At 40.3% G+C, this 25,693-nt stretch overlaps 1 protein-coding gene across 7 annotated transcripts in view; it reads right to left on the bottom strand.

Moving 5' to 3' along the window:
* Positions 1-25,693, bottom strand: part of zfpm1 (zinc finger protein, FOG family member 1) — a 102,678-nt gene that overhangs the window by 16,038 nt on the left and 60,947 nt on the right. For all 7 annotated transcript variants that reach the window (XR_006371412.1, XM_044125828.1, XM_044125830.1 and 4 more), the window contains one exon: positions 9,646-9,764. Coding sequence is in view for 6 of the 7 variants with exons in the window: in XM_044125828.1 (XP_043981763.1) it covers positions 9,646-9,764 (119 nt within the window). In the remaining variant the exon portion in view is untranslated. The remainder of the gene's footprint in view (positions 1-9,645; positions 9,765-25,693) is intronic.

Here is a 25,693-nt window from a genome sequence, read left to right on the forward strand (position 1 = left end):
ATCTACAGATGACTCTAATACACCATAGAACTTTAATACAAGACGTGGTATCTTGTTTTCAGTCAGTAATTCCTTAATATTGAAGAAAAAGTACTGATTACACTGGCAAATTATTTCAGTTATAACATGGAAAAATGTTTTGTGTTGGTGGAAAGATTGAATTATCTGGTAATAAAGTCATAACATATATAAAATGTTCTCATAGCTATCTAAAACCAGATAGCTATGTAAAGGGAATTTTTACACTCATTTAGCTTCCATGCTAAATGAGTGTAATAATGAATCTAAAAATTGATGTTTCTTTACATAAAAATTGATGTTTCTTCAAACACAGTGTTTTCTGTGGGTTTCTAGTACAAATATCTTAGTACACTTGAAAAATATATATCTTTCTATAAATATCTTTACGGAAAGGTAGGAGCTAATTTTAAGTCAATAATTCCTTAATATTGATGAAAAAGTTGTACTTCACTGACAGATTACTTCACTTATAGCATCAGAAACATGTTTTATTGTGAGTGAAATAATCTCCTATTTCATAAATATTAAGTAAGTATTTTCTTCAAACAAGATCAATATTTGGCTAAAAAGTTACTTGGAACTTAGTTTTCTCTTATTTCGAGTGAAATAAGATATTTGCACTGGAAACTAGACCAAAAATATTTGGTAAGATTTTTGTGATTTTCTTGTTTAAAACTTCTGGATTTGCTTAAAAAAGCTAAACTTTGACAGATTTTTGTGGCTGCAGTTGCACTGAGACACTACAAGAACACAAAGTTTTAACACAGTTTTTGTCTCGTTTCTAGTGCAAATATCTCAGTACGCGGGAAATAAAAGAAAACAAATTACAAGTAACTTTTCAGCAAGATATAGGAGCTGGTTTTGAGAAAATAATTCCTTAATATTATTTAAAAAGTTCTAGTTCCACTGGCAGATTATTTCACTTGTAATAAAACATTTGATGAAGGAAATAATCTGCCAGTGGAACCAGAAGTTTTTAATCAGTGGTAAGACATAACATAATTAAAACAAAACTACATTCTTGCTGAAGTTACTTGTAAGTTAGTTTTGTTTTAAGATATTTACACTAATACAAAGGTGTATTTACTGCCACGGTAGATGGAAAAAAAGGAGTAAATTCTTGCTGAAAAACTTTCTAGAAAAAAAACAAAGATATTTCTGAGTTTCAAAAGTCAAAAATTTACATTAAAAAAAACATTTTTTTAAAATTTTGAGATTAATCATAGAAATGTTCTAAAAAGAAAAGTCAAAAGGATTTGACTTTGAAACTCAGAAAATGGAAAATTTGGAACGTTTTTGACATTTAAACAGTTACTTTTAAGATAATTTTGCCTTATTTGACATTTGCACTAGAAACTAGACCAGAAATACGAGGTCAGACTTTGTGTTTTGCAGTGAACTTTCTGAGGGCCGAGCAGATCAAGACTTCTCGCTAGCAGCTGTCAACGGCTGCAGTGGGAAATAAGAGATGTTTGTTTATGCAAATCACCGAACACATCTGTCTCACTGCTGCAAACCGTCTAATATGGTTTACTGCGGGACGACCTGCGGGTCACTGCATGTAAAACATGCAGGTCAATGATCTATGAGAAGACAGCTGGACTCTCACACAGTGAAGTCTGTAAAGCAAACACGGCTGCTTTTTAGTGCAACTTAAAAACAAATACAGGTTTTCTCATTTGAATCACACTCAAGAGTCATAATGATGGATTGAGATGATTAAGAGTGAATTCACACCAGCCCTGTTTAGTCCGCTTTAATCAAACTTTCATTTATCTAGAAAGTCTGGTTCGGTTGTGGAGGTGTGAACGGATTAAAAAAGGGAATTCTGGTCCGCCTACAAATCTCAGTCTCGGTTCGGTTGAAATTAACTCCTCTCTGGTTCAAAGTGGTCTAGCAGGAAGCAAACTACAGAGCAGGGGATTCTGGGTAAATACAACCAAAACAAACACGTTAGCTTAGCAGCAAATGCTTGCCTTCTTTTGACAAGAGAAATCTTACGAAGGCTAAAATCTGACGCCACATCATTTCTGGACATTGCGCTCAGTGTCTTTTTCAGAGGTTTTCGTGTTGTTTCCTTCTGTGGTTCTTGGTGCAGCGCCCCCACAGGCGAGGAGGGGAACAGGTTTTTCAAAGAGTTTGGATGGTTTGTGAAATAGAACCACAGCAGCTGAAAATTTAACAAATGTTGCAACTTTGGTCCCCAATCGAACAGAATCAGGTGGGAAAAACAACCTAAAACTATCATGAGCTGAAAGCCAGAACACAAGTGGAAAAGCTGTAGAATCATGAAGAGCAGAAAATCTTCAGACTCTCATGGAAACAATCTCCTCTGCTTCATTCTGAGCTTCAGGTCGGTTTATTCACTTCAAGCTGTGGGACAACATGAAGCAACGCAGGTCAATGAAGAGTCAGAAAAATAAGACATCTGATCCACCTGTGCCAGTTTTCAAATTTCTCACAGCTCGTTCCAGAAGCGCAGAGTTTTCCCCCCCTCCTCTTCTGAATTAAATTGACCTGGTTGGAATTTAATAAGCCACTCCGCTGACCTTTTCAACCATCTTTCATTCATTCACTCATTCCATCGTCCAGCTCATCCTCTTCCTCCCTTCTCCTCTTTCATGGCCTTCCTCTTCTTCATGCATCTCTTTTCTTTCTTAATCTTTGATTCACTTCCTCTCTCCAACTCTCATTCCATCATCCCATCTCTCCCTCCATGTCTCTTATTCTATCTCTACAGGAAATGGCTTTCTTTCCTCCGCAGTCCGGCGGGTTGGAGGGCTGCACTCACTGTCCCAAACAAAGAGGTCACTGTGTGAATCCTCCAAAAACACAAAGGAGAAAAGGAAGGCAGATAAACATCAGAAACCTACTCTCATCCGCTTCGCCGATACAAACACACTTTTTACCTCCGGTACACACACACACGCACACACACACAGCATCTCTCTGTACTGCAAAAACACAAAATATTACCAAATATTTTTATGTAGTTTCTTGTGCAAATATTTTTACTATACTTGAAATAAGACAAAACTAACTCTTTTTTATTTTTCAAGTAAATTTAAAAACCATTTATGAATTTTTTGGTGGAAATTTATTCATTGTTTTTTATTTATAAAAGCCTTAATACACCATGGTACTGGTGGGAATATCTTAATATACTGGAAATAAGACAAGTACCTTTTCAGCAAGACATAGTAGTTTGTTTAAAGTTAATAATTCCTTAATATTAATGAAAACATCCTTGTTCCAATGGCAGATTATTTCACTTATAGCATGGTAAAAAAATTATTGTTAAAGTGAAATAATCAGCCAGTGGAAGTAGCTAGTACTTTTTCAGCAATATTACATAACCATTGAGTTAAAAGAAGCCCAAATATCTTGCTGAAAAGTTACTTCAAAGTTAGTTTTGTCTTAATTCAAGTGTACTGAGATATTTGCACCAGAAACTAGAAAATACTTGGTAAAATTTTGTGTTTTTGCAGCGTGTCAATGCAGCTGCAGCCACAAAAATCCAACTTAGTTTAGCTTTTATTTTGAAAGCAAGTCCAGAAATGGAAACTTGCACTGTACAAAATGTCACCAAGTCTTTTTGGTCTACTTTCTAGGGAAATATCTTAGCACAATTGGAATAAGCGAAAACTAACTTGGAAGTAAATTTTCAGCAATATATAACAGCTCATTTTAGATCAATAATTTCTTAATATTGAATAAAGTGTGCTGGTTCTACTTACATGTTATTTCACTTAAACCCTAACAATGCAGACATTTATCCTTGTTATTACTGAAATAATCTGCTAATAGAACTATAACTTTTTCAGCAATATCAAATAACTATTGAGTTAAAACAAGCTCCTATATCTCGCTGAAAAGTTACTTGTAAATTATTTTTGTCTAATTTCAAGTGTACTAAGATATTTGCACCAGAAACTAGACTAAACTACTTGGTACTACTTTGTGTTTTTGCAGTGTGGCATTTTCTACGCTCTAACCTCCCCTGGCAGTTCAGTTTGGGGTGAATTAGAGCAGCTTTATTCCCCCGCCGGTTGCACATCTGTGCACCTCAGAGAAGAAGAAAAGATGGAGCCGGGTTGATGAGCTGCATGCAAATGACATGTAAAAGTATAAAACTGCGATACTTAAAACGGGGGCTGAGATAAGAGATTTGAAAATGAGGCACTCTTGGAAAGCGGGCTCCTGAACTGCCGGAGATGAAGCTCAGAGATACGACGGATAGAGGTTTTCCCTCTACTTCCACCTCCTCCTTCGTCGTCGTCCTCCTCTTCCTCCGCCCTGCAGGAGCTGCTGCAGATGACAGCCAGATGCAGATAGCAGCCAGTCACTGCAGCTGAGTGATGAGCACCTCCTCTTCTGTGTTTCTCCTCTTCCGATCACATTTTTCTTTTCCTCTGCCAGGTTTGGCTTCTGTTAATGAACCTTCTTCTCCTCTCCCGGTTTTCACTCGATCAGAGTTTTATCTTTTTTTCCTGTTTCTATCAGGAAGATCAACTTCTCTGGACTGGTGGGCTGAACCATCAAAACACAAAATCTTACCAAGTATTTCTGGTCCAGTTTCTAGTGTAAATAACTTAATACACTTTAAAAGACAAAACTAACTTACAAGTTACCTTTCAGCAAGCTCATTTAAGAAAATAATTTTTAATATTATACACTTTAATGAGAAAGTACTAATTTCACTGGCAGATTATTTCACTTAGAGCGTGGGAAAGAAACTTTTGTTGTTCCCTCTTGAAAATGAGATCTAGATCTCAACGGGGTTAAATAAGGAAATAAATAGATAAAAATAACCTCTCATTGGATCTGGTACTTTTTAAAAATATCAATATTAAGTAATTATTGACTTAAAGCAAACTCATATTTCTTGCTGAAAAACTATTCTTTATTAACTGGACTTGGTAAGACGTTGTGTTTTTGCAGTGTAGATGTACTTAAATAGATTTAATAATGAGTAATTTCAACTTTTACTCCAGTACATTTTACATTAAGTAGCTATAAACAAATTGCCTTTAAAAAATTATTAATCATGAGAATGGAAATAGCTGAGCTCATTTTAATTTATCATGTGATTAATTGATTAATTGATTAATGATTAATTGTGACACGTTTGTACAGTTTTACTGCTGAGTCTGCTGTTCTTTCAGCAAATTGACTTTTTTCTTAACTCTGTATACTCCGATTAATCGATTGCTTTGTTAGTTGAAAATCATTTCAATAATTGATCAATCACAATTAATTCAATTAATTGTTTCATTAATATTGAAAAATAACCTTCCATCCCTTCCCAGATTGAGTTGCTTCTCTAAAAACATTTCTGACGTCTTTCCAACCGACAGAAAGCTGCCAAAACTTCTCAATGAACCAGATCAGCTTTGGGATATCAATGTCACTGTTGAATCTGTTGAGTGTTTTCGACACTGAAATGATTTTAGAAGCTTCTTTGGTTACTTTCCAACACAAAAAAACCCTAGAACATGTTTTTTCCCCTCACAGTTTCACTACAAAGTCTTTCTCCAGCACTCCAGATCCCTTTAATGTCCCTCGTGTTTGACGTTCTTCTGGGGGGCATCGCAGAAGGTGCTTCAGCGCTCACCGTAATCATCGATTTGTCATCTTCTGAAGGAGCACCGTTTTAATTAACATTCTAATTTGATGGGCGGAGGAACGAGGGAAACAGAGAGGCAGAGAAACACTGTTGATGAGGCCAGATAAACTCGAAAGATCAGGATCAGGATGTAAACAAACCGACTCGGAGTCGGTGAGGAAAGAAGAGGAGGAGGAGACGACGATCACCTTCACTCGTCCTTCCGGGGAGGGGGAAGTGGAGGAATCGACGAGGAGAAGAGACTAACCAAAAAGTGTTTGAAAAGCCGTGGGTGGCGCGCCTTATCGCCCCAGTTCTCCTGGAGAGATTATTGGGGGATTAGTGCGAACGCTTGTTTCTAAAACATGATGAAAAGACGTTCGGTGCGTGATAACGCTTTGAACTCCACTACTCCGCTCCTTCTAGGATCGAGCCTTCAGGCTGCCTTTCCACGAAAGACAGGATAGGGGTGGGGTGAGCTGCCGGCTGCAGAACAATGCAGAGATGTTGCTCCTTTTGTCAGCCTGGACATCAGTCCGACAGATGCAACAAACTCCAGATTAGACAATCCCCCCACTTTCAAGAACGTCTTTCATCTAAGCTCAAAATTTCAAACGATCCTCAAACTTCAGGCCAATCACGCGCAGCCGCAATATCAGTTAATTACAGCGGGATCCAATCAGAGAGAGAGCAGATATAATATCAGATTTGTTGCAAGCGATCCAATCGGAGGAGCAGCTGCTTGACGCCGGGTTGCCATGGGAGGCTCGCTGACGAGGACCTGGCGGTTCACTGAACCAAAAACCAGGAGGAATCAGCAGCCAGCTGATCAGTCCATCAGTAAACATCATTATACCCTGTTCTAAAGTCCAACAGCCATATCAGCCAGAATATATTTAAATAGATAAATGGTTTTACGCCTCTTTCTCAAGAGATGCAAATGGCAGGATTTCCATATGACACAGGCCAGTTAACACAGAGCTAATCTAATGAAGGAGATCTGACAGAGAGAGAGCGGCGGCCGGATCTCATCTGCCGCCAACACACAATCAAAAGGCAACTCCTCATTGGTCCAAATCGACCATCAACGCTCTGTGAGGGTCTGCTGGGATCAAGGGGAGATAACAAGCCTCACAGCAAGCCGCAGCAGCGGGGAAGGAGGACCGGGACGGCCTGGTGAGGCAGAACGTCGGAGGTTACAGGTGGCAGGCTTCCACCCACATTAGAGCTGAATTCACACCATACCTCCAAATCCATTTCTAGGATTAGAGGACTAATGTCTCAGCAAGATCTAGATAAACTCAACCATGCGTTTATCTTTAGTCGCATTGATTACTGCAAAATCAATCCTCCAGCTGCTGCTGATCCAGAACGCTGCTGCTGGTGTTCTGACTAAAACCAGGAAGATAGAGCACATCGCTCAGTTCTAAAGTCCTTCCACTGGCTCACAGCTGAGATGGTCTTCCTTGAGTTAGCAACAGATAGAGAAGCTCCCTCATTTGAAGGAATTGGAGTTGATCTGTAAAATCTCACCGCCAAATGTGAGAACATTACACACATTATCTTAGAACAGATTATGATGGGCCTGTGGCCTTTACAAAACATGTTTGTTACATTTTTTTTGCACAAAATTATTCTCAGATAAGGACATTTTAACTTGTTAAGGGCTTCTTGTCACTTTAAATCCAAATAAGCTGCTGGGGGACACGACTCCAAACTCAACGTTTACACTCGCACATGAAAATGGCTGCAGACAGATGCGCAATTATACAACTGTACATCTTTGAAAAGCATAAGTGGAACCTGCTGCGCCACCAACAAGAATGCAGCAAGTGGTTTCTGGATGGCAAGTCAACAACAAAACACTCGTCTTTTCCAGCAGCTGTTGTGCAGCTGTAAAACCAGCTGACTAATTGTAATGGAGCGCAGCATGGGTTGCTGGGTAATAGGCGGAACTCTGTTGTGGTTGCTAGGTAACGGCGCACTGCCTGTTGAATGTGACCAGGTTTTTTAAATGGCTCCATTTCCAGACACCAAAGAAAGTTAAGTTATTGCCATTTTCTAAGTGCTTGGGCCATTTTTTTTTTTTTTAAAGCAGTTTAGATCCAAATGGAAGCGTAAAAACATTCAAAATGTGAATTTTGCACAATAGATCCCCTTTAAAGAGGCTGTGCCATCATATTTTGTGAGATTATTTACATCAGCTGCAGTTTTGGGGTTCAAAAAAATAAAAATAAATGTGCTCTTATGGCTCCAATTAAGGAATTGAAGAGATGGCTCATCCCAAAACACACGGAGCGTTCGGGATGAGAAGGCCCTGACCCCTGCTGACCCCAGAGGGAGGGGACGGGGCGGACCTGGAGTGACAGGGGGGAGAAACACAGGAGGAATGTGAGATTACAGCCACTATCTCCTGCAGATACCGAAGGGAGAGCGAAAATGGTTTTTAACAGTCAGGATGGGACGCTTTCCATGTGAATAAAAACGCTTGAACAGACAGAAAGAGGAGGAGAGGAAGGGAAGAATGAAAGTTGATGGGTTAGAAACTCACACACACACACACACACACACACACACTGATCTATCTGTACACTCAGAGGCGCACTGATAATAAATGAAATCTTAGAAATGAGAGCCTATCAAGCAGGAATCAATCACTGGGGTTTGTTGTCCAGGAGGATGGCGCCATGAGGAGATAAAAGACAGGCGGACGTCTGGGGAGGAGGCTGCAACGGGAGGAGGGCCGGGATAACATCAGCCTGGTTCTGGACGGGTCGGGATCTGGACTTCCCGGTCAGATTTAAAACCGAGCCGAAAGGAAAGAGAGCGGGATCACCGGGAAGAATCTGGGGAGGAACGAAGCGGTGTTTGTGCATCGGTCCAGGAAGCCTCACCCGGCATCAGTATCACATGATTAGATGGACGCCACATGATGCACGGAGTCAGGTTCTGATAGCGCTCCATCCGGTCCCACACGCTCTTCCCAAGGATCGCACACAAACGCCCGGCTTGTTTTCATTTCCAACGCTCTCACACGCTGACATGATACCGATGTTTACATTCACTGTCTCACTGCTGACCTCTGACCTCACCAGCAGAAGGTCTGCACAGATGGAAGATGCTGCACGCAGATGTTTTACAGAGCAAATGGACTCTAGAGACGAAGTAATACAAGAAAAAAGTCCAAATATTAAGAGAAAAAGTCGTAATATTATCAGAATAAAGTCGTACGACTGTAAGTTGAAATATTACATTAGTAATAATAATAATAATAATAAAAATACTAATAATGTACGAGAATAAACTTGTATATTTATTGCAAGAATAAAGTTGCAATAATACATTTAAAAAGTTGGAATACAACAAAGTCCAAAATATGCAAAAAGTTGCAATGAGAGGAGAATAATGTGGTAGTGAAACTACAATAGTCTTAATCTTACCAGAATAAAGTTGTGATAATGCATGAATAATCTTGTTACAACTTTATTCTTGAAAAACTATGGCTTTATTCTTGTGTCATTACAACTTTTTGTCCCGTATTTTTTCAACTTTATATTGTATTATTCTGACTTACTGTGGTACGATTTTATTCTCTTAATATTCTGACTTAATGTTCATGTTTATTCGTGTTATCCTGTCACTTATTTTTATATTTTGACTTTAATCTGGTAATATTAAGACTTAATTCTTGCATCATTACACTTATCTCTCATATTATTATGACTTTATTCTCATATTTTTATTTTGTCATCGCCTGAGTTAGGGGTTCAGATATGATCATTTTTTCTCAGAAAGCACATTTCAGTTGCTATATTTTTTTTAAGACAAGGTTTATGTTAGCTGTTTCAGAGACGGATAAATCATAATTTGGAAATAATTTAGTATTTAATGGGGTGTCCTAACGTTTCTTAAGCTGCAGCTGTTCAGAAACAGCTTCTGTGATGCACATCTGGACCAGCAGCTGGAGTTCATGTGTAAATCGCAGCGTGTTGGATTCACTCGGCAGAAGCAGCTCTTACCTCTGTGCTGCCGTCTGATTGGAGGATTCCTGGCACCGGGCCCCAGACGGTGTCGGGCTGCAGGTCTCTGACCGCCACCACGCTGCTGCCACCATCTTCATCGCTCATCTGCAGCTCATCTGCGAAGAACAGGAGAGGATGACATCAGTTTAACATCTCGGTTCAATGGAGGGAGTTTAACTTTTAATGACCCGGATGGAAAAAACTCAGCCGCAGCCGAACTAGAAGATGATTAGGGTCGCCATTCAGACTTTAAGCTCTAAGTTGTTACTTTGTTTCCTCAGAAACTGGCTTGTTTTCCTCTTAATTAATACTCTGTCTATCTATGTCAAAATCCAAGTAAAAAAACAAATATTCTGATGTGTATGTAAATTATGTTCTCAGTATATGAAAATAATCACATGTTGCTGGAAGCCTGTCCCAAATTTACTTGCTAACTTTGAATTATAAGACCATATTACCTGATGGCTCAAAAACAATTTAACAATTCAGATTTTGAGAAAAAAGGGTCATAAATCTGAGACTAAAGTCAAAATTTTGAGAAAAAGTTAGTTATAATATTAAAGCCAGGATTCTGAGCTTAAAGACAAAGTTCTGAGAAAAAAAAAGTTTAAAAAGTCAAAATGTTCGGAAAAAAAAATCTCATTTTAAAGTCAGAATTTGGAGAAAAAGTTATAATTGCAATATATAAACTCTGAGAAAACATGTCAAAACTTAAAGGGAATAAAAGTCTGAATTGTTGGAGAATATTAAGAATTCTGAGTTTACAAACTGGATTCTGATATTAAATCCAGAATCATTTTTTAATTATTTTCTGCGGCCCTAATCCTCTTCCAACCCCCTTAAGGCGGCACTGCCGTGGTTCTGCCAGCAGGGGGCGTCTGACCCCAGCCAGGCCTGCTCTTTCTGTCCCACCGGCTCAAACGGGGGGGAGAAACTTCCCGTCCACTTCCTCAAAGTGAAAAGATAAGCGCAGACGAATGGCGGTGAAGGCTGCGGTCGCAGCCTGCTGCAGCCCAGATAGAGCCGGTGGGCCCGGCGGACCCATCCATCCAGACTCAACCCAGGGCCCGAGTTTGGAGTTTGGGAAAAAGAATCATAGACAACTTTAATTATCTATTTATTTAGGTCATTTTTAACCTTTCCATCCAGTAAACACACACACAGTTAATCGATTAATCATTAACTGGAGTACACAGACTAAAAAAAAAGCCATTTAGTAAAAGAACAACATATTCTGATCAGTAATTTAGCAAAACTGTAAATTATATATACACTTGTATTTAAAATAATAAAAAAAACTTTTTATTTTTAGTTTCATCTGATTCAAGTTATGTATGCTGTCAATCATCCTCATGTACTCGCTGCTAAATGTTCAACTGTAACTGTTGGTTACAGGAAAACTGTTTATCCTCCATCATTGGGGCTAAACCAACTTGCTTGAGCATTCACAACAGACTATGCTAGCTGTAGCGCAGCAATGAGCAATGGGAAGGGAAACGGGTGATTGACAGCGCTAAGACCCGCCTCCTGGCTCTGACTGGTTATTTCTATCTAACTGTGAGAAGGCAGAAGAAATTCAGTCTCATAGTAAATTGTCATGACAGTTTCAACAAACGTAATAAAAAATTTTTTATTTGGCTTTAAGTCGCTCACCCTTTCTACCAAATCATAAAAATCTGAGGATAAATGAAGGAAGCGTTTGGATGGGATTAACAGATTACTTGAGCAGCCTCTGGACCTGACCTCTTCATCTGATCAAAACAGAAACCAACCCGCCCCCCCCACTTCTCCTCCTCCTCATCTCGCCTCTGCTGTTTCAGGGGGGGTCGGTCTAAAGTGGCGGGCCAGATAAGAGTGTTTGTCTAACACTCTCCATGTCAAAACACTCATCTATCTTCTCTGTATCTATCCCCAGCAGAGAACAACGGACAGACGCTGATAAAATGGCTTTCCCACAGCCCCCCGGGGGGGTTCGGGAGGCAGTGGGGGGGTTACTGAGGGAACAGGAAAGAAGAAGACGTTAAGTTAATAAAACAGCCCTGAAAGTCAGAGAGAAACTGAACATGTTGCTGTTTCTGTCGGAAACACTTTTGTGGTGAAAATCGCTCAGGAAGTGGTTTGTTCCTCCTGACTCGCAGTGACACAGGTGCCGGCGCGATTGTATTTTATGGAGCTGATGTTATCTGCGTTATCAGGATCAGCGCGTTTCAGAAGGAAACTCTGAGCTCGACTCAAACCGGACCGGGATGAACGCGTCCAAAAGTCCGGCCTCTGTCCCGTCTGCTATCGTCTGACCGGGCCGCGGTCGGACACGCTGACCCCGCTTATCTCCGCACTCCATCAATGTCCAGTCCGCCTTCCTGCCATTGGCCAATCCTTGCCACATGGGACGCTTATCGGGCTGAGTGGCGCCTCTGACCCTCATTGTGAAACTTCATGAGGATCTGACCTCAGTAAAGAAACTCAGATATTAACCTAGAAACAGTCTGACACCAGTCTGCTCCCGCCGTGACCTTTCAGGGAAGATTTCTGGATCACTGGAGCTTTTTAAACCATTATTTAAATAATTAAAGAAGAAGTAAGGCTTTCAAAACCAACCTGGCTCTGGTTGAAAAAAGTTATTTTTTGTTTTTACAGTATAGCTACTTACTAGCTCAGCAGCATCATTTTTATAATATCTAAAAAATACATTTTAACATAAAAATGCTTAAATTCAGTAAGTGTGGAGTAGAAAAAGTAATTAAAAACTGCCAATTGTACAGCAAATGTTGACTAAAAGTCCAACTGGAGTGTGTTTCTGTGGTATCACTTGGAGAGGTTCTGAGTGAATTATATCGCCATGGTTACGGTGTAATGAAGAAACATAAGGAAAGAGCGTGACTGCAGATGCAGACAGTGGAGCTGCTATCACTGCATTTCCACTAATGAGAGCAGCTGGATAATCCCGACAGGTTAGCAGCGTCCACTGAGGTAGCAGAGGCCTCCAACAATCCTAATCCCTGCTAATTACCCCCCACGTCAGCCAGAGACCCTCTTAATGACCCGCATAACCTCCCCTTCACTGCCACACTCAGCATGTGAGGTAAAAACACACACATGACCCATTCCTGAACGCGCAAGGCTCGTTATCACACACACTCACCCACGTCAGCGGCTACACACACACACACACACACACACACACAAAGGCTTATCGATACGGACGCTTCGGCAGCCACTGGGGCGTCCAGGCCTCTTTGACGAGCCAACACAATAAAACAATCAGCCGTCATTAATGAAATGACTAACGCAATTAACCGAGGAGTGGCGGTGATGGGGGATTAGGGAGGAGGTGGGGGTGTCGAGGTGAAGGTGGCGGGGACCAGGATGAGGTTTTTACCGGATTCATGGATCAGCGCTGCTTTCTGATGGTTTAATTAATGCGCGCTGTCAATGTGAAATTAGACAAATCAAAGTTATTAAGAGGGAAGGAACAGAAACAGGAGAGAGTCCTGAGATATGGAGGGAAGGAACGGCAAGGCCGGGAACGGACGGAGATGAGATGGAACGGGAAGGGCAGGGAGATGGTTTCACAGCGATCACAGGAAATATACTTTATGGACAAATACTGACAGAGGTTTGAAATAATTTAAAGAAAATTTATGATAAAAGTAACGATTTACGTTAAACTGAATAAAAACTTTATGCATGGATGATGGATGGATGATGGAGGAGTATAGATGGATGGATGAACAAAGGTCAGCAAATCCAACACCGTCTCAGAGGTCAGTGAATGCGACGGCGAATCAGAGGACAGTGAATGCGACGGCGTATCCAGAGGTCAGTGAATACGACGGCGAATCAGAGGTCAGTGAATGCGACGGCGTATCCAGAGGTCAGTGAATACGACGGCGAATCAGAGGTCAGTGAATGCGACGGCGTCTCAGAGGTCAGTGAATGCGACGGCGTCTCAGAGGTCAGTGAATGCGACGGCGTCTCAGAGGTCAGTGAATGCGACGGCGTATCCAGAGGTCAGTGAATGCGACGGCGAATCAGAGGACAGTGAATGCGACGGCGTCTCAGAGGTCAGTGAATGCAACGCCGTCTCAGAGGTCAGTGAATGCGACGGCGTCTCAGAGGTCAGTGAATGCAACGCCGTCTCAGAGGTCAGTGAATGCGACATTGTCTCAGAGGTCAGTGAATGCGACATGGTCTCAGCGTTCCTCCTGCAGGTAAACACCGTCATTGTGGATTTCTTCTGTAAACTGTCCGGGACACACGGGGAAGAACATGACGGACGAATTTGTTCCTGTGGCAGATTAACAGCTCCATCTTCACAACTTGGAGGGAAAATTAATTAAACCTGCAGGTGGGCTGTTATCTTAACTGATGTGTCATATTAATAATAAATGCTTATTAAGTAAAAAAGAAAAAAACTCCACCAGTTCGGGAGAAATTCCAAGCAAGTTTCAGCTAAAGATGGGAGGTAAGAGTTTTAGAGGTGCTGATGCTTAAATCTGCAGGAAGTGTTGATTATTACAACTTTACTACTGATTTAACCCAGACTGAGAAATGCCTCTGACTGAAGCGCAGCTTGGTGTCCGTAAAGCAGACCTGGGAAATCTGGACATTAGGAAAAGCAGCAGAACCTGTTCTTCGCCATGCAGCCTAATTGACTTTTAAAAAGACTATTGTTGATATCAAATGAGCTCATCGCGACGGAGCTATTGATTTTTTGACACCACACAACAGGAAATCTTTATCTCTGTGCTGCTCCGACCCGGCGCTAATAGGTGGGGTTTAGCCTCAGCTGAATGACAAATCCTGACGCTGATTCCCATTTCAGTCCCTGCTGCCTCTCCACAAGCCTAATCAGCTAAAAAACAAAACAAAAAAACATTCAAAACTCACCAGTTTCTACAAAGAAAAATACATTACTGCTTGAATAAAAGTATTTTCTTTTACTGAAGTAAATTGTTTACTTTTACCGGAGTACATTTTTGTATCCCAAAGCTTAAACCTGGGACTCCTCCTTTTTATATCTATATGATCCCTCTAGCTCAGGTTTCGACAAGAAATAAGATTAGTTACCATGACTACGCAGATGACACACAGGACTAATGTCAACATATACATTGATAAATTTGATGATGTCATTTGACAAAATGTAATGTTTATTGTAGAGCTGGACAATAAATCAATGATATCAGGATAGACAGGCGATCAATTTCAATAGAAAATACCTCTGATAGGTTATTCAATATTCAATGTATAGAATATTCACTGAACCCTAATCCAGAACTGCAAGGCATTCTGGGAGATGTAGGCAGAGGAAAGGCTTAATAGCACAACCTCTCAGAGCGAGCTAAGCTAGGTTGGTGGCATCGACAAATTCACTCGCTCTTTGGTTACCTAGCAACTCACTCGCTCTTTGGTTACCTAGCAACAACTTGTTGAGTAATTACGCAGCAGCAGTTGAAGTTTCAGCACCGTGCCTTGTAACTGAATGAAAATAAAAGAGCAACGGCATGGAGTGAAAACTGGATAAAACAGGGAATGTCACGCCAGCAGTTTGGTAATATTTCAAATGTTTAAAACAAAAAACAAATCATTGATTATCAATATTAAAAATGACTGATATGGACTGATATGAAAAGCTTATATCAGCCACATTGTCCAGATGTTTTTATGAAGCACTTGTTGCTGAAATGTACAAATAAATTTAACTTTAACATAAGAGCAGCGTTTGAGTACATTTACCACTGTTACATCTTTGGGACGGCCCAAACCTTGGGGCCCTGGGTCCTATAGGTCCTACCTAAAGTCCAGAGCACAGTGAACATTGTTTATCCACATAGTTGTAGACGCAGCTTCGAGAAATTGTCTGATTTTCCCAGAAATTGCCACCTCTGATTTGTTTTCCCGCTTTCATGCCGCCTACCCGGCGTTTCTCATTAATGACCGCTCTTGTCATTTCTAACGCCGCCTGATAAAGGGCCTCAATCTGGCAACAAGCGCGACCCGACGGCGCCTTCTTCTCTCCGTCTCATCTTCCCCCTCTCCGTGATCTTCCTCGCAGAACCCCTGGGTCCCCAGAGTCCGGCAGGCTCGGCTCGGCTCGCCGGCAGATAGACTTTTCTGGGATAGGCATCTGCTGCTCAGGACCACGCAATCATTTCCATTTTACCCTCTGTTGCACAGGCAAGATAAGACACCTGCGTAGCCCCGCTAATCAGATGAGCTTCAACAGAACTTTATCATTGACATTTACCACTGTTTACCCAACTAATTTCTCTTAACTGCACTGCTGAACTTTTATCTACAAAATACATACAGCAGCAGAAAAGAGCAAGAAGCAAACATGCAAATTCACAAATATGCGAAGAAAGATAAACCGAGGGGGGAAAACTGAACGAATTTTTTTCTGTTCTGAGGACGACGGGGGTGAAAACGGTGACAGAGCCACTGTTGGGAGGATGAGCAGCTTCTTCCTCCTCCTTTTTGTGGTGGAAGACAATTAGAGAAAATAATGATATTCACACATGGAAACTTTTTCTTAAAGCTGCAGTATGTCACTTTTTTATATATATGTGTGTCTTATACATTTATTGAAACTGTCAGAGTGATAAGAGATAATCTGTGAAAAAAATTAATTGGCAACATCTGCCGTCTTTAGAAATGCCCAAAAACAACCAATCAGAGCCAGGAGGAGGGTCTTAGCGCTGTCAATCAACCTCATTTACTCCCTGCTAGCTGCGATAATGGCGGGGAAACAACTTACAGTTAAAGAAAAACTGTTTATCCGGTGGCTTGATTGAAATATTTTTTATAAAAGTTAGATACTGCAGCTTCAATGGCTTAAAACGCCATATTTCTAATGTTTTCCTTCTGTAGCCACCTGCTCATCATCTGCTCTCCAGGGAATCTCTAAGCTCTCCATGGCTGCACATGACTGGCTCTGTGGTTAAAACAGGGGCCTCCAGGGGCCACAACGGCCCGCTGAGAACACCTTACACTCAAAAGATGGTCTTTTTCAACTAGCTTGAAGCTTTAATAATGGGATGAATTGCTGGTTTCTAAATTGGCTTTGGTTGGTCCACATGATGAGATTCATCTCTGGTGAAGTTGTTCCAGTCGGTTGTGGTGCAGAAGGTGGTCAGACTAAAGACGAAACGCTCGATTTGCAGGATAAGGGTTTACATTCCAACCCTCTATCCTCGTCTACAGAGGAGGCCTACAGGGCATCTCCATTTTAAAGCTCTCAACGAATGCTGAGAACAAACAGAAAACTATTTGCTGAAACTATTTTTCTCTTTTATTCATGGGAACTGTTAGAGGGAACCAACTGGTTCAAGATGGATTTATGAAAAGATAGATAGATACATTAATGACTGGATTCATGGATGGATGGATGGATGTTCACAACTTGAACTTGATACAGTCAATCTGTGCTCGTTAAAACCTGCATCTGACTTTGATCTGGTTTCCGTTTGGATCTGACTATGATCTGGTTTCCGTTTGGATCTGACTATGATCTGGTTTTCGTTTGGATCCGACTATGATCTGGTTTCCGTTTGGATCTGAATATGATCTGGTTTCCGTTTGGATCTGAATATGATCTGGTTCCTGTTTGGGATCTGACTACGTTCTGGTTTCTGTTTGGATCCGACTATGATCTGGTTTTCGTTTGGATCTGAATATGATCTGGTTTTCGTTTGGATCTGAATATGATCTGGTTTCCGTTTGGATCTGAATATGATCTGGTTCCTGTTTGGGATCTGACTACGTTCTGGTTTCTGTTTGGATCTGAATATGATCTGGTTTCCGTTTGGGATTTGCTCTACAGAGAGTCTGGGATCAGTTTTGTGCAGAGTCTCCGGATCAGGGAGGCAGCTCAGATCGTGGAAGTCATTTTAATCTAAAACTGCGTGTCAGACAGAAAGAGAAACTGTAAGAGTGTGTCTGCGTTTTGGGGCGTATTTCAGGAGAATCGCCTTCTCCTCATCCACACTTCCGCCTCTATCTCTCAGAGTTTCTCTCCCGTCTGCTGGAGCCTGTCACAAATTGAAAGTGAAGACCTTCCAGAAGCCAGACCTGATAATCACACATAAATTAATTAGAAAATGTTTCTTGACATTCTCTACGCACAGATGGGAAGAGGGGGAAAAGACTGAGGCAAAGCCACAAAATTAATTGTACGCTATGTGACTCCGATAATTAATTCAATCATTAATTCATGTCTGCTTTAACAACTCCTTCTGGCTCCTGTGAGGAAGGACATTTCATTCAGGCGGGTTTCGGCCGCAGGGAGGAGACGGGAAAAGTTGGAGAGTGACGGACTCAGATCTGTAAAATCTGGGGGTCATGAAGAGGTTCGCCCAACCAGGCTGCAAACAGCAAGACGCACAAAGACAGAAGATTTGGGAAATGGAAATTCAATAAGTGGCTGATTTTCTAGATAGCATAGAGCCAAAAATAATCAGAATTTCATCTGATCCAGTTTATATTTCATTGGTTAAAATCCATTCTTTTTTTTTTCAGGCTCCAGCAACTTCAGTTTTTTTTTATTTTTTATCATGAAGTCATACATTTTATTTTGTTCCACTCGTGCTACAGATTAGAACAAGGTCCTAAATTTTTATGTTAAATTCTCCAAGTTGCAAATTTGACAACTACATTTCATGGGACTGGACAATAAATGAATAACATAAAACGCAATAGTTGTTTTCGGCCAATAATTTCTTACTATTGATTAAAAAAAAAAAACATCCTAGTTCAACCAGCAGATTTTTACATCTGTTGTCAAACTCGAGGTACTCTGCTTCTGCAGACACAAACCTCCCTCACATCTTGAAGGGTGAGGGGAACGAATGGGTGATTGTTGTTTAATAAAGGAAGGAAACTGGTGAGTGAGAGATACTGAGGAGGACGCAGAGAGAAAGAGACAGAATGTGATAAGAACGAGATAATGTGGGGATGAAGAAAATGAGCTGAGGACTCGGGTGATGTGCTTCACTGCGTACATGAAGCTTTGTCACATCTTTTACTGTTTTACTTTAAAGCTTTGGTGGGTTGTTTCAGGGTCAAAAGTTGAAGTTAAAGCCTGGTCTGTTAACGGTGCATTCACACCTGCCTTGATTGGTCTGATTTAATTTAACTCTATCTTGTTTAGAAAGTCCAGTTTGTTTGGTGCGAAACAAACCAAAGAACCAAAGATATGAACTCTGGTCCTCCTACAAACCTCGGCCTCTGTTCGGCTTAAGTGAACTCTGGTGCGGTTTGAATGTATATGTGAACGCCAAGCACACTGGAGACTGCTCCAAAAGCAGGAAGCAGACTACAACGCAAGGCATTCTGGATAAATACAGCCAAAACAAAGACCCGTGTCTGGCATTAGCAGAAGAAATGGCTCGTGTTTTTTGTCAGACGAAAGAGAAAACTTATAACCACTAAAATCTGACGCGACTCCATTTGTGTTTACATTTCGTGAAGAAGGAAGTTGCTCTTAGTGTTTTTTTCAGAGGTTCCTGTGTTGTTTCCTTCAGTGGTTCTTAGTGCAGCGCCCTCACAGGCGAGGAAGGGAACGGGTCTTTCAAAGGGTTTGATTCATTTGACACAGTGTAGCTCAAAAGCCAACCGCATCAGCTACACAATTTTAATGTTAGCATAAGCTAACACTTATGCTAACATGGTGTCTAACTGAGGCATACTGCTACTGAAAGTCAGCAGTATGCCTCACAGAAAGTGAGAACATCAACAATGATCCGCGGGACACATTAGCTCCATCTCTTGGCTGTGAACCGACCAACACAACTGCATCATCTGCAAAAAACCGATCCGAGACCAAGCTTCCTGAAACTACAGACTGCACCCTGGTGTGCAGGAACGGTGCCAAAGAATGAGGTCAAAGGTGAAGCTCGGTTTAGCAGGCATCACCTGTTGACTAGAGTAACCAGTCCCAACTGTACCAAACTCAAACTTCAGCAGAACATTTCAGAGTTAGAGGAGGATTTACAGGATGAGGAATGGTTGCTGACAACGCAGCTGGTAGGTGAGTATTTCAGCCTTCCTGTTCTCACTTCCTGGTCCACATGGATGAACTTTGTGGAGAAAGTTCATTCCTTCTAAGGATCATCAATCATCAAACCTCTGTTTAGAGCTGCACACAAAGCGCCACCATGATTAAAATTTCCCATCCGCCTACCTTCTAACCTCTCTGACTTAGAAATCCTTTGCCTTTAATTTCACTATCTCAACTGCTCCACTGTTCCTCTCATTGATCCTTAACCCCTCATTAGTTATCTCTGCACTCTAAAACTCAATTTCTGTCTGAAACACTCCCATCTTCATCTCACCTGTTCCATCATCCTTCCTTCCCATCGCTACCTTGAACGTCAAACATGACAAAACAGCAATTTTGACCCAAACAGCAAAAATGGAGAGGAAATTTTGTTTTTAGATTAAGTACAATTTTATGAGTTTGAGCTGCTGATTTGATTAAATTGTTTCCAAAGTATTGGTTAAGACCTGTGTAGTCAATGTTTTAAATTGTTTTTTTTGTTGCTTTTATAACTTATTTTTAGTGATGCCTATTTTTGACCATTTTAGATGCATTTCTTGTACTTTAAGTTACTCTGATTCCTTTAGGCAGAAAAGGCTCTTGGGGTAAATTCTCACCAGCTCTGTTTATTAATTTGAACTTTAGTTTGTTTGCAGATTAGTATTCAAAGAAAATTTACCTATTTGTAGATGTTTTTTTTTTGTAGAGAATATGCAAAATAAATGCAGCTGAAATTAAGAGTGGAGATAAAGACTGTAGACATTTGCTTTTGTGCTTTACCAATATGGTTCCCACTGTGCAAATAAATACATTTTAAGGTATATTTGTTGTTTGAACTATTAAAATAGCCAGTTTTAAACATTCTTAGAGCGAGTGTCAAGTATTTGCATGCAGTTGTTGACACGAACCCCCACTAATACCGGGGGTTCACTGTATTCTAGTATTTAGTTTCAAAGAAATCTAATGGCTTTCTTAAAAAGCAGAGCAACAAAAAACTCACAGCAGTGCACAGCAACAGGAGGGGGAGGGGCAACACTACATCAATCTATGCCCCATAGAGCTGGAAAAAATGTCTAATTGGTCTGTTATGAGTTCAAATTACCTCTTGGTCAACTTTTGTGTTGATAAAACTTTTGTAACTCACCAAATCCCTGATGAATCTAAAAAAGACAGAAGAAAATATTTCAGCTCCAAAATTGAGATTCCCAAACAGATATTAGCAAAACTAGCAGTAAATGGACAAATAAAGGAAGAACTACTTATAAAGTAACCTTTAAATGTGATTTTCTTCATCAAAAGGACAAAATGCAGCAGAATAAACTGATGAGGGAGCACCTTGTGTGGTTCATGCTCTGTATGTAAATGTGGCTCCAACATCTTCCATTCCTCAGCACAAATAAATTAAACTCTCAGCATTGATAATAGGCGCACAGTGTGGTTTCATGCACCCCTATAATTAACTGCAGTATGATAACCCAACGTCAACCCCCCCTCACACACAGGCAGCCTGGTAAATAACAATAGTAACCATTATTACGTCTGCCATTATAATGCTTTACTGGAGCTCATTTGAATATTTCTGGTGGGGAAGGATAAGGAGTGGAGAGTGCTGGCCAAGCAGGAAAACCGCCGTGATCAGCTGGAGTAAAAAAAACCCCCAGGAAACTAGAAACCTTCATCTGTCACTGCAGGGGAAGCCGGGGTACCCAGAGGGAACCCAGAGGGAACCAGAGGGAACCCACATATGTAACCAGGAGAACATGCAGAAAAGTCCATGTAGAAAAACCTCAGGGCTCATTTAATGTCCTGTTAAAAATCTTTAGGTGTTGACACAAGCTACATCTTTTCACATCTCCTCCTCTGAGGGTCTGCTGTGTCACCGGTCTCCATGTCAACAGCAGGAAATCGCTTCAGAGCGGACCTGCGTCGCATCCGGCCCAAATGATGACTGATGCGTTCTCAAGAAGCACAGCTTGAGTTTGAATTAAATCAAAAACTAAGTAAAATAGAAAGTTTGGTTTGTTCGGGGAGGTGTGAATGCATAATCGAACTTTTATTTGGTCCCAACAGGACCGGAGGCCGCTTCAAAAACAGGAAGTGGTCTGCAGCCCAGGGCATTCTGGGTAAATACAACCAAAACAAACAGGAGAAATGGCTCTTTGTCTTTTACTACAGACAACAGAAATCCTACATCTGCTATAATCTGACGGCACTCCATTTTTGTTCACATGTAAACATTTTTGTTCACATGTCTTCTTCAGAGGTTTTTGTATTTTTCCATCAGTGGTTCTTTGTGCAGCGCCACCACAGTTCAGGAGGGGAACAGGTTTTTTTTAAAGAGGTTTTAGTTAATTTGAAACAGTGAAGAGTGAAAGTAGGACTGGACGATAAGGCTGAAAAACATATTACATTATAATAGTTTCATGTCAGTCCATGTTGATATTTTTTTTGTTGTTTTAAATATCTGAAATACTGTCAGCGTAACATCTCCTGTTTCATCCAGTTTTCACTCCATGTTTTTTTAAGCAGTGATGAGTCACGGTGGCAAAATCCTGAAACTGCTGCTGCGCGAGTTACTCAACAGGTTGTTGCTAGGTAACTAAAGCATGAGTGGGTTTGTTGATTCCACTAACTTTGCTTAGCTGGTTAAGTTGAGCGCCTAAAGTCTTTGCCTACATCCCCCAGAATGCTGTGTGTTTCTGGATCGGAGTTCAGTGAATATTCTATCAGACGTATTATCTATCGATATTGATCATGTGTCTATCCGTATATATATTATTGATTTTGGTCTCCGATGGAGCCAAATCTACCGGACCATCAGGTGTGAAAACCTCCTGATTCTCCTCCAGATTTACCGACGCTCTCTCTGCTGCTTTTCTCATTACTCTGAGACGTTCAATGCTCGGTACATTGTTTTAATAACTAGCTTTGCTTTAAACTTTCTGATCTGGCTGCTGAGTTTCTCTGTCTTCATGATGCCGGTTGTTCCAACAAACCTCTGAGGTCTTCCTTTTCTAATCACTCGACTTCTAATAGCATAAAAGCAGAGTTCATGCAAATCCACCATACTTTTTATTTCTAAAACATTATCTGCACCTTTTCTTAATTTTGCCAATCCGCCTGTTAATGTAAGGATTTAAACCAACATCCTCTGGGTTTTCCATCATTCCTCTGGTCGGTGAGTCTCCCTCTTCGACCGCCGGCGGAGGTTTCTGCCGGAGGAGAGGATGTGTGGACCGCCAGGCAGCCATCCAGCGAATGACAGGGGATTACTCTGACACCGCATTTGCATATCAAGAATTTTAAGCAACCAGGGAGAAAATATCGAACCCTGCAGCCTGCAAGGTCATTCAAAAGACACTTTTTTCTCTCCTTCCTCCCATCTCTCCGTAATTTATTTTGCATATCATGCAAGTGCGGACGCAGTGAAGATTAAAAAAAGGCGGCTTTGGCATATCATGCCATCCCTGATAGGGAGGCAGCTCCCACCTAGATTTCATGCCACCGCCACCACGCCCTCAGCAAACCGACACTCGCTTATATCTTGATTGCTTTAAGACAAAAAAAAAGAAAAACTAGAAATTACTGAAGCTTCTAATCCAGCTCCTCATCTCTTTAATTTTAAGGCTTCTTCATATCAGCTGAAGCCACAAACAGTTTGATGGTTGCTAAAAGAACCAAATAAAAAAGCTAAAAACGAAGAAAAAAAACAGCAACAAACGGAGAGAATCGTCTGCTGTGATCTCTCACATTAAGGGACGTGTTCAGATTCACACAGAAACACGGAGACTTCGCTGAACACGTCGAGTCGCAGCCAGTAATGAATCACATTATCTGTAAAGAGAAAGAAAACCCCCGAAATTAAAATGTTCTGTTGTTGTTTTCTCTCTTTCATGTTAATATCGGCCTGTTCGGCAGCAACAAAGACCGATCTGAATAAAATATTTGAATAAATTAAGAGATTCGTATCAGGAGGTTAGAACACAAACTGGGCTCAGAAAGGGAAATTAAAATTTTCATATCTAGGAATTACTGGTTTCCAGACGAGAATAATTCACTTTTTTTATCATGAGAAATATAATTACCAGATTACTATTCTATGAATTTGTACAGAACCCAGCATGACGTTTATTAGTCGCAAGGTTTATAATGAATCATAAAGTACACTTATTTTTCTTAAACATGTCACACAATAAACAGCTTAGAGGCAAAAAAACATTCAAATGTTTGGTAAGAGTAGAGAACCTGAAATATAACGACGTGAATGAGAGTCTGGGTGTGCGCTCTCTGCACTCTGGACTGATTTGAGAGAAAACTGAAAGTCACACAACAATGCAAGATGCGCTGAGTGAAAGTAGACAGAAATACCTGCATGTTGATGTATAAACTGTATATGTGGGGAAGAAACTGGGAGCGTGACAGGAGTTTAAATAAAACAAAGTTTCTGAGAATCTAGACTGAAAAATCTAAAATTTAAATTGTTTTAGTGTAAAAACTACAAAAGTCACCAAAAATGAAACTTTAATACAGGAAAGAACAATTTTCAGTGAATCGTTTAAACTTTAAATTGTGTTTCTGCTCAACAGGATGGCTGAGCTGCGGACGTCCAAACTGTGTCCATGCTACAAACGTTAGCATTTTCAGCTAATGTCATGAAGACATCGATAAAAGCTGTTGCATATCATTCATGATTCCACAGAGAAAGCATGCTAATGGTTGGATCAAAACCTTTCTGAATATTGAACAGAGTCAGAGTCTAGAGTGACGTCATAACTGAATATTTCATGGAAAAGTCAGAGAAAATTGATTAAAATTGATCGGTACGGCGAAGCCGACGACTCCTATCCAGCTTCAGATTAAAGGCTAAAACTCACATTTTAGCTAATCATAACCGATTTGTAAAAGCAATAAAAAAGGGAAAAATATCCAAGAATTAAAAAGTATTTAAGTATTGAGCTGCTTTTCATGGGAAAGCAAACTTTCCTCCACATGACTATCCTTGAAATCGGCAGGAGAAACTCCAGTGATTTTAATGTGAAAACAGCTGAAATAGTGATCAATATGCAGAAATAAGAAGAGGAGAATATTATTCAGAGATCTGCGATGAGAAAACTGAAAAATGACACTTTAATAGTTCACCAGAGTGCAGAGAAAGTGCTGGTTTTGTCCGACGAACAGATAAAAGCAGCACATTGTCACTTCTGGAAGGTCAGCAGATGTTTAACAAGATTATTTTCTGAGCGATACTTTCAGCAGAAATGCTTTTCATCAGATAAAAAGTGACCGTTTAAAGCTTAACCATTTCCCTGTGAACATCAGAATATCACCAACACTGTGGTTTAAATGGAAACATTTAAACATTTAAAAGTCTAAATGTGGCAGGAAAACTCCTGAATAATGCAGAGTTTTAACTATAGGATCTAAAATTTCTAAAAAGGAAAAAATCTGCTTCATATTTATTGGTTGTATCTCTCATTTGACTCAATTCTTCAACAAATCATAGATGACAGACGTCTTAATAAATGGAGCAAAAATCCAAAATGTTCCCCAATCATCTTGAAACATCAATCTGAATCTTCTTGGATGATTTGAAGCAGCGTGTTTAGGATTAAAACCACATGACTGCTGATGTTTTATGGTCAAGATAAACGTTTCTGTGAATGTGGAAGAAGTACTGCAGATCTGAATAGACTTTTAATAAAGCTGCGGGGGCATAGTAATATTTTATGTTGCGCTAAAAACAAAACGGAAGATAAAACAACACCAAGAAATAAATTGATTTAAATGAAAACTTTAAAAAAAATTAAATTGGCTATCAGAAAAATCCTGACATGGTTTAAATATATAGATTTTTGTTTTGCAAAAGCCACAATATTTATGTATTCCTAATATTGTGTGAAATAAGTAGCTAAATAAAACTTTGCAGAATGTGCCATTTTTTGTCTGATTAATCATCAAAATTGTCAATAGATTATTCAACAACTAAAATAACAATTAGTTGCAGAA

The sequence above is a fragment of the Gambusia affinis genome, linkage group LG08 (genome assembly GCF_019740435.1).
Source record: "Gambusia affinis linkage group LG08, SWU_Gaff_1.0, whole genome shotgun sequence".
NCBI lineage: Eukaryota > Metazoa > Chordata > Actinopteri > Cyprinodontiformes > Poeciliidae > Gambusia > Gambusia affinis.